Source organism: Pygoscelis adeliae, unplaced genomic scaffold, assembly GCF_000699105.1.
Source record: "Pygoscelis adeliae isolate BGI_AS28 unplaced genomic scaffold, ASM69910v1 Scaffold7, whole genome shotgun sequence".
Lineage (NCBI taxonomy): Eukaryota > Metazoa > Chordata > Aves > Sphenisciformes > Spheniscidae > Pygoscelis > Pygoscelis adeliae.
In genome coordinates this window covers 344,142-356,950 of record NW_008825268.1, presented here as the reverse complement: position 1 = coordinate 356,950, position 12,809 = coordinate 344,142, and the positions used below count along the sequence as shown (strand labels likewise).

The 12,809-nt window shown below is 38.7% G+C and overlaps 1 protein-coding gene across 6 annotated transcripts in view; it reads right to left on the bottom strand.

Annotated features, from left to right (window-relative positions):
* The window catches only part of LRRFIP1 (leucine rich repeat (in FLII) interacting protein 1), a 119,544-nt gene that overhangs the window by 20,441 nt on the left and 86,294 nt on the right, over positions 1 to 12,809 (bottom strand). For 5 of the 6 annotated variants that reach the window (XM_009329633.1, XM_009329631.1, XM_009329630.1 and 2 more), the window contains 4 exons: positions 6,534 to 6,566; positions 4,456 to 4,581; positions 3,012 to 3,083; positions 625 to 795 (listed from right to left, as the gene is read on the bottom strand). In XM_009329633.1, coding sequence (XP_009327908.1) covers positions 625 to 795; positions 3,012 to 3,083; positions 4,456 to 4,581; positions 6,534 to 6,566 — 402 coding nt within the window. The remainder of the gene's footprint in view (positions 1 to 624; positions 796 to 3,011; positions 3,084 to 4,455; positions 4,582 to 6,533; positions 6,567 to 12,809) is intronic. The other variant, XM_009329632.1, reaches the window with a different exon arrangement.

Sequence of the window (12,809 nt, the reverse complement as noted above, 5' to 3'; positions counted from 1 at the left end):
GAAATTGCAAACTTTAAAAAAACCCACACCATATCTTCCAGGAACTATGTGTTTTGAAGTGCACTATAGTCAAATGCCCCAAGCTAAAGAGCCAGTTCTGAAAAGCTAACACAAGTCACAGCTTTATTATTTAACACCAACTCACTAATTGTTGGATGCTGAATTCATGTAAAACTTAATTCAACTCTCAACCAAGTAGCTGCCTTAACTATATAAACTGCACAACGGTCCCACGGGCCTTCTGAAGAGAGCTTTGTGTGTAAGAATACTCCAGAAGAAGAAGAAAAAAAAAAGGAATCCTCCAGGAGTCACTATGAACAAAACCTTTTAATTTACTTTAAAGATGGGATATAAAAGGACATGTGATAATATCAATACAGCCTTACCATATAAAACATTTCTTCACTTCTTCAGAAATTGCTTTACAAGACAGAAACTTAGGGAAGATTCCCATTTGTATGATCACAACCACGTAATATGCTGCTATTCCACTTGCTTTAACAGTAACTAAAACAATAACTTATTTAAAATCTTGAATAGTAATTTGGTTGCCTCCTCCCAAAGGTCTCTGTGTCCCCCCCAGGTCCTTCCCTGTTAAATAACAGGCCATAGCTATATACGTACTTTACTTTTTTCTTCATATTGCCGCCTGGATTCTGCCAGCTGTTCTTCTAACTCTAAGAGTGCATCCTTCAGGGTATCTACTTGGTACATGAAATTTGTTTTTTCATTGTCTAGTTGAGCATTTGACACCATAGCCTTTTTATATTTCTCTTCAACTTCAGCTAGAGAGTCCTGCAAAGAATGAGCAACCACAGTCAGAGTCAGTTATAAAAGACACTGTGCCAACCAAGCCCTCGAACAAAAATTAAGTACTAAACCACAAGCATGCCGAGTACTCCTACAGAAACCAGTGCTAATGATGTGCTTACCAACTGTCCCAAGGTGAGGATAACCTCCCCTGTGTTCCCACCAGACGTCTGTTTACAAGCAAGGAACCTTACCTCAGGACGGATAATGTTTCCCGTTCTCTGCTGCTTCAGCTTCTGCCTTCTCAAGAGTTTTCCTCCTTCTCCCTCCTCCCCCTGCCCCTGCACACTGGCAGCTCAAAGCAGCTGCTGAAGATGACAAGTTGGAATTTTTTTTTTTTTAAAGGTAAACTGACCTTGATTTAAGATCATTTTAGGTGATCTTAGGCCTTAAATTAAGGCAGTTTGACAGCCACTTCACAAATTTCAGGGATCCTTGCAGTGTGGGCACTACTAAATACACTGACTCAGGAATTAGAATTTGCCATGAAAAAGCTGCAGCTTTTGTGACCTGATGTATCATTTTCATTAGGTTTCCTATATCACATTGCTTCTTTACAAATGTACTCTGTAAGATACAATTCCCAGGGTCTCGAAAACCCCTCCTATCAACTTGACCTGAATATAGGATACCAAAGTATTTATCATAACAGATGATGGCAAAATAAAGATCAGGATCATTTTCCATGTTGTGCAGTCAAACTTTGCAGTATTTTGTTTCTCTATTAAAATCAAAGCATTACATAAAGAAAACAGTGCAAATACACAAACAAGGAGGACACTCATGTCAACATTTCAGTTTACAGATCAAGCAATTTCTCACAGAACTTAAGTAATTCTAATAATTACATCTGAAGCACAGGTGAGAGTTTCATATACTTCCCTTATCATCCGGTCAATGGAACTGAGGATGATAGCGGTGAGATGATGACAAAATTAAGTTTGAATCAGTTTAGTTTACATTTCTATTGACAAATAAGAGAATTTGTCTTTACAGACATGAATTTGTACAGTTCTAAACACAAATTGTGTTTTGGCGCAATTTCCAGCCCAGTGATGAGAAATACCAAGCAACGGAAAGCAGCCAGGATTTGGAAACAGTGGTAGGATTAAACCTCAGACATCAGCTGGAAAGGAAGTATATGCAAGTAAGAAGTTACAGTCGTTGCTGCACCACTCCTTCAGCATGCTACGTTTTCTTTCCTTAGCATCAACCAGTGCGGCTTAGGTACAAATCACCACAAAAGGCAGTCTAAGGGACACAAACTGAAAAATGATCTACATTTTTTTATGCAGTGTGATTATTTTGCTACACCTGCTACACAGTGATCAGGGGAAAAAAAAAAAAAAGTCAGGTTTTACAGAAAAAGGGCCAAACTACTCTTTTTCCATTGAGAACTCACTTAAGATGGCAGCATCTTCACCTGTCACAGTGTTGAGCCGATGACACAGTCAACAATTAATGCTGATAAATATTGCATTATATGACTGGACGTCTACATACATATTTGCAAGACTGCCTTTTCCAAAAAACGCAGCTCATGTTGCTGCTCACTTATGAGGTGGTGGTATGTGGATGCACAATTTAGTTGTTGCACCAAAATTCGTTTACGACTTCATGAAAGTGGTAAGCGCTTCCTTTGTGCCAACTGATGTGAGCGTTCATTCTTCACGTAACAAGCTTTGTTATGTGAAGTTTTGTTACAAGAATCGCTTAAGGGTGTCTTCATATTTCTAAATATGAAACCAAAACAATAGCCACCACCTCACACACATAGCTTTCCAAAGGCATGCTGGATCTTATCAAAACAAAAACATACAAGTTTTTAAACTCCAATTTTTCATAGCACTGTAGGACATGAGTTTTAGTGCATCTTCCAATATTGGGAGGCTTCCTGGATTAGGAAACTATAAAAAAAATCCTAATAATTTTAATTTGCTAGCAAAACAATTACCTTCTTAAAACAGCAAAGACAATATGCAATAGTAATCAGCAACCTTTCAGTTAACATTTGGAAGCATTTCTCACCACAATCAATCAAGGTCAGAACAGATACTTTTCCAGTTAATGAAATGCTTTTCACACAATTTACAACCCCTCCCAGAAGAAAGCATGCAAGGTCAGTTCTAGGTCTCACACTGACTCTCTGAATGTTTAGCTGGTGTTAATGATCACACTCCCAGTCTGCAGGAAACCAGTACCTTCAGTTCTTTCAGTCCCTGCATGTATTTGCCTTCTACATCCTGAATCTGGTCCTTTAACTCATAGATATCCTGAGGGAAACGGTGAGAAAGGTGAATGATGCCACTGAAACTAACCGGCAGAAGCGCAGCTGATAGGGAAAAGCAAGTGTTCAAAGTTCTCATTTAAATATTTCTACCACACAGGTTAAGCGGTCTGATCCTAACCTGAAGCCTTGCCGGACAATGAAATGTCTTGGTTAGAAGTTTATGCTAATTCTGCTCCTCTTGACTGGAAAAAATGAAATCTCCAACGTTAAGGACAAGATGCAAACCCAGCTTCAAATCCTCCAACAATTACATGCCCCAGCCACACAGCCCTTCTCCACCTCTTTCACTGATTATCACGCTCTTTGAGGAATTCTGGTATTAAGGGTAAGGACCGCCAAAAAGCAAGCCTGAAATATAGGCTATACTGGATATGTAGGCAAGACTGTATGAATAGCATCTGTCACACTAAATTTAATTGTAAGTTCTATTTCACAGTCTCTCTCCTCTTTTGTCCTTGGTCACCAGCAAATGGCTATCTTTCAGCTGTTTTACAGTGCTGAAACTGGGACAGACCTGCTTGTATCTGAGCTCCTAATACAAATTCCAGATGTTTTAACTGGCTGTAATTTCAGAAGAGTTGTTAAGTTGTATGTATGAAAGCTAACAGAATTCATATTCCCCATTTTAAAGTAGTCTTCAGAATGGAGCATTAAAAACCAGGTTAAAAAAAAAATTAGCTATGGAGTACCCATACTTGCACTCAATTACGAACACTGGATTGCATACCTATTTGCTATTCAAATGTTTCTAACTTCATGGAATCACGAATTAGATTACAAAGTAAAATCCCCTCCCCAAATTAGCGTCCACTAAGTGCAGTGCTTTTTGCATTATTTCAATCCTCCTATCAGTGTGCTATACTGAGACCACTTCCTATTCCATTAGGTTAGGATGAGATGTGTCTATTATGATCAGTCTGTTCTGCTATCATATGCCATAGGACTTTACCCAAATATTCCTGCAATACACACTAGCTTCCCAGCAGCATCTGCCTAATAAAGCTATTCACTTTTCATTTACAGCACACGATTCGTTTTGTCTGAGCTGCCAAGAGGGGGAGACAAAGCAGTTTCTTTTTTGGGGAAGAAGTCTAAAGCATATTTAATAATACCCTTTAGGTAATATTAGTCTATTTAATAACAACGTGAGGGACAGTGATAATTAGTATTAGCCTGTCAGTCCAAATTCTTACTGCCAATTGCTATAGTCAGTAATGGGAACATCAATACTACTTTCAAGTAATCTTATAGTTTATCAATTTATCAAATGCAAGGCATAAAGACATTCTGATCAAAAGAGACATAGTTAAGAGACAGATTCCTAACAATTCATGCTGGTTTTAAGTATTTCTTACCTTTATTTCTCTAATAGATGCCTCTGTATCGGCTGAGATGGATGTATCCCCACTGCCTCTTCGTGAAGAAGTCCCACCCAGAGAAGCTAAAGTAGCTGCTGATAAACTTGAAACAGTACGTGCTCCCTACAATGACACACAGTTAAAAATGGTTATAGTTTTTTTCTAGATACATTGTGGGTTTGTAGTTTGGTTTTGTTTTTTGTTGTTGTTTTTGTTTTGGGTTTGGTTTTTTGTTTGTTTTTTTTTTTGTTTTTTTGTTTGTTTTTTTTTTTGTTTTTTTAATACACACGTTACACCAACCCTTACATTTCTAAATTATGCAATTTTGACTAAAATGTAACTTTCTAGGAAGAAAAATCAAAATATCAAGATTTAACATGGGAAACTAATGAGAAAAGGCAGATCAGATATATTTAAACACTATTGTAATAGGAGTTTGCATGACTTAGCTTCTAACTATTAATTCTTATTTAGACAAAGTCTTTAGAATCATAGGTCTTTAGAATCATAGAATAGAATGATAGAATCATAGAATCATAGAATAGAATCATAGAATAGAATGATAGAATCATAGAATAGAATGATAGAATCATAGAATAGAATGATAGAATCATAGAATCATAGAATAGAATCATAGAATAGAATCATAGAATAGAATCATAGAATCATTAAGGTTGGAAGAGACCTCCAAGATCATCGAGTCCAACCGTCAACCCAACACCACCATGCCCACTAAACCATGCCCCTAACCACCTCATCTACACCTCTTTTAAATACTTCCAGGGATGGTGACTCAACCACTTCCCTGGGCAGCCTGTTCCAATGTTTAACCACTCTTTCAGTAAAGACATTTTTCCTCACGTCCAATCTAAACCTCCCCTGGCACAACTTGAGGCCATTTCCTCTCGTCCTTTCACCAGTTACTTGGGAGAAGAGACCAACACCCACCTCGCTACACCCTCGAGAGTGATAAGGTCTCCCCTCAGCCTCCTTTTCTCCAGGCTAAACAACCCCAGTTCCCTCAGCTGCTCCTCATAAGACTTGGTCTCCAGACCCCTCACCAGCCTCGTTGCCCTTCTCTGGACATGCTCCAGCACCTCAACATCCTTCTTGTAGTGAGGGGCCCAAAACTGAACACAATATTCGAGGTGCGGCCTCACCAGGGCCGAGTACAGGGGCACGATCACTTCCCTACTCCTGCTGGCCACACTAGTTCTGATACAGGCCAGGATGCCATTGGCCTTCTTGACCGCCTGGGCACACTGCCGGCTCATGTTCAGCCGGCTGCCAACCAACACCCCCAGGTCCTTTTCCGCCAGGCAGCTTTCCAGCCACTCTTCCCCAAGCCTGTAGCGCTGCATGGGGTTGTTGTGGCCGAAGTGCAGGACCCGGAACTTGGCCTTGTTGAATCACATACAGTTGGCCTTGGCCCATTGATCCAGCCTGTCCAGGTCCCTCTGCAGAGCCTTCCTACCCTCGAGCAGATCAACACTGCCACCCAACTTGGTGTCGTCTGCAAACTTACTGAGGGTGTACTCAATCCCCTCATCCAGATCATTGATAAAAATATTGAACAAGACAGGGGCTAGTATCATCTTGCCAGGTATTTTCAAAACTTGTAATAATACATTTTGTGGATGCTTTTGTCTACCTCTCAAGCTCCTCTCCTTTCATGGATACTTACCTACGTTGCAGCAGTAGCGACATTAACTGTTTTACTGTACTGAGGGTTCTGCATTAATCCAATTTCTCAGTACTGCAGTATCCTCCTCTTTTTTTATTATTATTTATTTTTACATAATACCATAATTAAAATCTAATAAGCAAACACAGTATTCATGTGGCTTAGCCTAAAGCAATTTCAGCCAACTGCTGTTGAAGGTCAACTACTTAACATCTGAATGACCAGAGGTTGAAAAGTTCTTCAAAAGTGTAGTAGTAGAAGGCTCCAACAATTCAAATTTTTGTCCCATGATGGATTTTATATATTTCTGTACACTCACTGCGAGTTCTACCTACCAAAAAGAATGTGAAAAAAGCAGTATTGTCAGAATAATTCATAACATCCTTCTTACCTTCTCAAAGTCTTTTTCTGGCCTTTCCTCAATCTGTAAAACATAGATTTATAAGGAATCGTTAGATAATAAAGGACAAGTGAATGCAGTAAGATACCAGAAAGGGAATTCTTAAACCTGTAAAAGGCTTTTCATTAGCAATTTCTATCCACTCAAAAAGCAGCCAGCTCGCTCAGAAGAGTGGCTGGCATCTCAGGGCACAAGGCTGGTCAATTCACCTCAAATTTCTAAGCAGTACGTAATTAAGTGGAATATATGTATTGATAAAAAACTGTTTAGTCTATTAAATAAGACAGGAATACCTTTTTTCCATATTCTACATCACAATGTTTCAAACATGAAGATGGCATTTGATCTATGAGTTAACAATGCAAGAATACAAAGACTTACATGGGCATGAACTCAAAGCCCCAGATGTCTTTCCGTGGACGTAAAAACAGCTGTATACAAGTGCTGTGCTGACATATGCACTTATTCCTATTTATTTTAGAACAATTTAAAAATATGCCCCCAAACCCCCAAAATAGCAATTTACTTCAGTAGAGAGGTTAAGTTTTTAATTGAAAGATCAAAAGATTTCCTGACCAAGATAGCTTATTTTAATTAAGGTCCATAAAACTGTAGCTTCGATAAGCTATCTCTGAAGCCTGCCAACATATCCTCCCCCACTCCAAAAAGCAAGGTACCAAGTTAGACTTGAAGGACTGTACTGTGTCTGCACCGCTCCCAAAAGAATGGGAAAAAAAGAATAAAAAAAAACTCTAAAAGCTTAAAACCCTAAGTGTTCTCCGCTCAAGACAAAAGGTGACTATGACTTCAAGTGAAGATCCAAGTAAAGCTGAGACTACAAAAACTGACCCTCAAGTCAAATATCGGGGCCTAGTTCAAAGTCTAAATAAACACCCTGTTTATAGTTTCAGTACTTCACTGGAGTTTACTGTTTCAGAAGAGAGATCCTGCACTAAAACTAGTCTAGAAGAAACAAATCAGAGCCGAAGTAGCATTTAGGAGTACAGAAAATTACCACAGATAGAGACAACTTAAAAGCTTAAAAGAAAGTTACAGGGCAAAAACCCATACAACCTGGGCAGATTTTTTTTTTCCTTGATGGGAACAATACTGTCATTTTTTCCTGCTCTGAAACCAAACAAGATATACAAGTTCCCAAGAGCAGAAATTTAAAATCAAGTGTTTTGTCATGATTCACTTTGCTCTTGGGGGGGAAGCCTTTCAAAACAGAATCTTTTTATAAGTATCTCCATCTAAAATGGATCTAAGCGTAAAAGGACTACATAAAAGGAAAAGCTCAGCAGAACTCAGAATGTCCAGAACATGTCAACTTCTGGAAACATTCAGCATCACAGTCAAAATGTTTCCCCAAAAGACTTCTAGAAAATTAACAGCTTCCCCAGATCAAGAGCCTGAGTCAAAGGGAGTAATTTTTTTTAAACAATTGGGGAAGAAAAAAAAAAATATCAGGAGAGACCTGTTTCAAGGGAAGGTAGGGAATAATTGAGGTTCAGTTGATAAATTTCATTGAAAATGCACTCAAAAACTCCATCTCTTTCCAACGAGTTCACATTTGGCATAGTTTTTTTCTTTGAATTATACAGAGCAACATGTGGGTAATCCCACTTGTTATTTTTCATATTACCCATGGTACCCTAGAAAAAAAAAACCACAACCCAGAACTGAGAGGTATGTATTACAAATCAGCTTTTTACACTGACAACACATCTCACATCATAAATTCCCTATGATTAGCATTAAGAAAATTTAAGACTTAGGCTTCGAAGTAAAATAAGCCAGACTTAAAGCACTAGACATAAACTTAGCAGAGACACTGAATACACAGAGTACTTAGGGGGAAAAAAAAAAATCTCTGAATTTGGATGCAATAAGAAAAGGTCAATAATGAAGGCAGATACTTCAGTTCAGACCCAATAAACAAGATGGACTGACTTTTGCAAACAGCCTATTGTTTTCACACCAGACAGTTCCAAGTGGTGTATTGGCAGCCTTCTAGCCCAGCCAAACACCATGATGTTGTTTATCAAGATAGTTGCGGCAGTGTAAATATTGGCATGTTACCAAAGATTACTGTATACATCACCTCCCAACCCCCCAAATCTATCTCCAGAAATTTATGTACAGCCTTTTGCAAAGCCTACCTCATGGGTTCAGGGCACAACTCAAAATATTGTTTTCCTTAAGCCATTTGCAGAATGTCCTCTATTTTCTGAAAAAATGTGCAACCTCAGTTTTTAATAAGATAAAGGGGGGAGCAAATTTTGATATTGTTTTCATGATGCAGCACGAGTCAAATAAAAGCTTCCAAAGGGGCAAATGTTGAAGACAATGTGGTGAGATATGCATACGGTGGACATTTCTACTCAGTGCAATCATAACCACACCTGTGAAGCTTGTTTTGCAATAAACATGCAGCAATCTTTAATAATTCTGAGACTTATGAGAGGATGCAGTCAAACAAAGCCATTAAGAAGCTTCTAAAATTGGGGGTCGTTTAAAAAAAAAATTACAGGAGATTTCATTTTCCCTAGTGATACCCTCATGCACACATCCATTTGGTGCCATGAACAGAATACTCAGAGCATTTTCTCCTCAAAAACAGTAATTACCACTACCAATATACTTAATGTTTAGAAATTTAATCTGTTTTGAGAAAAGCCAGTTCCTCATTCTAACATAGTATCCTTTCATTACAGAGATGCCTCTGCTACACAACACTTTTCTAAGCAAAAAGTCAGTCTGAAACAAGCAGCATTTAATTTTGTTTATGTGGCTGTGATATACCACAAGCTGTGAAGAGTGTCTTGTAGAAAGACAGAAGTCTATTTTAGATGAATATTTTATAGATGTTTTCATTCTGCTCATCTTTAATGTATTCACAGTATTACTCCTTTAAAAAGATACATTGCACTTTCCAACAGCAGTCAGCCACCAGAGGGAACTCCAGGTTTTCGGCCTTCACCCAGCCCCCAACAAGTCCTTTGGCATTTGATCCAGTAAGAAATCAAACAGAGAAAGGTCAGGAAAAAATGTTTGGTTTTATTTGAAATTGCACAAAATTCTTGCCCGAAATACTTACCTTCTGTATTATCATTCAATAAAGAATACTGTAATGATTAAACAGACTGAAAACAACCTCTTCACCTTCGCAGTACTATATTCAGCATAGCCCTTCACACAAATACACTGGCTTTGGGACTTTTCCACATGAAAATACAAAGGACTAACAGAATACTTGCTAGAAGAGGAGATCTAAAGAGGAATTCATCCAATGATACTAGACCTTTAATTTCTAGAACATTATACCATTTTTCATTTCCAGAAGAGTATGGGTCTGTCTCTAATACAGATTATCTTCCTCTTCACCAACAATTTGGGCAATTTGTTTGAGTGCGTAAAAAAAGCAGGAAAAGGAAGTAATTTTCCAAGGAACTCCAGCACGCACATCTTTGTTTTGGCAAGGGGAATAGGTTGCTCTCTGCAAAATAAGTACAATAGGATCAGAGTTCAGCCTCTTCTGACAGCAATTCCGGAATAAATCCAGAGCCATGTTACAAAAATGTCAGCAATATCAGAGGCTTACCGCAGCTGGAAACTTAACAAGAGCAAAATCATCCCACAAGTCTATATATGGATATATTGCCTATTTTTCATAGATAATAAAAATGTTTTAATACAATGTTTGAAAAAGTATTTCTCCCTACTTCACAGTCAGCTTGCAGGTTAACCCTTGAAGCTCTTTGCCAACAGTGAGTGTCCAAGCCAAAATTAGAGCCCCTGCAGCACTATCACAGTGCATCCAACAAGACGACTCTCAAACACCTACTGAAAAGACCAGAGACCCTGGGACAGTTACACATTACACCCTAGCTGCAAGTAAAGAGAAAAAATTATTCAGATCTTTAAATCCATGGAGGAATGGGGACTAAGGCACTATTTCCAGCTTCCAGTCTGCTAAACAAGGCTAGAGACAAAGGGAAATATGAAATGCTTGCAGTTGGGTAGCACCGCATACCACCCTCGGGTACAAGAACAACTTCAATGTGTTCAGTACATGGCTGTCACTGCTCAGCTCCATCTAAGATTTTGCACTTAGATCAACTTCCTCATAAAAGCAAGGGGGTTTTCTTGGTGACAAATCAAACTAAGATCATTTCCTGCTCTTAAAGTAGTACAGCACAGTTTGAAATGGAAATACGGCCCACACCAAAGAAAAATTCTTGCAATAGGTAGTGCTGAACACAGGATGGTATCTACAAAAACTGGAATTAAAAAACGAAGTACTGCAGTCAATATAACCCCTCCTACAATCCCCATCTTACCAGTCTGATCATCTGGGCAGTAACACAGAGGGTTCCTGCGTGTTTTTCCAACGAGAGCCACCTTAACACTAGCAATTATCAATAAGCCTTTAAAAGTCAGCAGGGGAAAAACACTGCTGAACTTTGTCAGGTCTAAAGTGGATTTGTCAGAAGTATCCTCGCTCAAGAATGAGTGTTATGCCAAACGTCATTACTTAAACAAACTTATCAGTCTCTGAAATGCAAGTTAGCACTGCAGCAAATCCTCACTCTGGAGGGGCCGAAAGCACGCCCAGACTGTCAGTGGCTGGGTTAGGATACAAGCCTACTGTGAATCTGTAAGGGTAGAGGAGGGAAGGCAAAGCTTGAGCACACTGATAACTGCTTCCATTAAAATTAAGTTTGACTGTCTTCATTTTATTGCTGGTGAGAACACGATAAGCTGCTTCAAATGAGAAGAGCTATTCACAACTGTGCATTAATGCATACCTGAGGACTGCATACTCTCTAAGTGGCACTTGCATTTTCAGTCTCGCAGTTTGTATGATCTGTGCTGGTACCAGCCCACCTGGCTAGGCTGCATGCCAACTGCTTGTGCCCGCCATCTGAGACTCCACAAGAAGGGAGAGAGTTAACACAAAAGATCATCTTCTCAGAATAGTAAAGTGTGCCCTCTCCTGTTATTTTCCCTTCCTTTGCTCAGAAAAATCTTCAGATAAATACTATCGCATTCTGAGTCTATTTCAAATGTATAAATAATTGCTTTTATTAATTTAAAAAAAAAGAAAAAATTCCTGCAATTCATATTAAAAAGCCCATCTCAGCCAAAACATGCCGCTAGCTCAGCCACAAGATTTACCTCAATCTCTACAAATGGGCCTGATGTTTGCTCTCAGTAGCCTTAAGATCCGTATCTTATATCAAGTATAATGCTTTGATATTAAACATAACGCATTTGCATATCTGCAGTAACTGCAAGGACAGCAGACAATAATTACTAGTGGGGATAATGGGAAAAATGTTTACTCACCGCATCAAAAAAAAAAGTCAAACAGTGAACTTCATACAGATATACTGAAGTCTTAAAAATACATACAAAGACAAATAAATACTCACATGTTCTGTTTAAGTATATCCCTGGCTTTTACTGTATTACAAACATCATAACACAAATGAGAACACAGCTGGCAAAGCTGTGCACAGCAGGAAACCTGCTGTCGCTTTTTGCTCACTGTTTGATGAACAGTGATAGAAGGGAGAAACAAAATTCTGAGAAAAGATTTAAGGGCTGCAGTAACAAGATATTGTACGCTTTAATTTAGAAAGTTAAATTGAATCATTCTCCATTCTCAATATGTAATTTCCTATGATAGTTAGTCAGGCTTGGGAACAGTCCAGTTTTGTTTTTCTGCCTAATAATGCCCATAATCATAAGATGATCATGTTTAACTTCAGTGTTAAGCACTCATGATTACAGTACACGGATTTTGTAAACTATCACACTCTCAAGTGACAAGCGTGCTGGAAACTCAGCTTTTCAACCCAACAAACACTCCCCTTTCCTTCCTCCTCTGCCAGCCATTTAAAAAGTAAACTCGGAATCAAAACTTTACATGTGTAAATGCCAGAAGATATATAAAGCAGAATCAAGAAAGCATATGGCTCGATACATTAAGGCAGGGAACAACTCAGTTTTGGGGGTTAGCAATATTAAAACAGTTCTAATATAGACTACTGATACAGACAAAACCAACCCCTTTTTTTGTCTCACAAGTTATTGCCATCGTCCAAGGAGATTTTTATTCCTCCTTTAGGAAGTCCAAGCAGATGACATGTCAGGAATGTACGAGTGGAAGCGATACACTGCTAAGCTCACTGAGAAGACAGGGCTCTATTTCAGCATCTTTACTGCCAAGATCAAGTACACAACTGGAAATGTTATCAA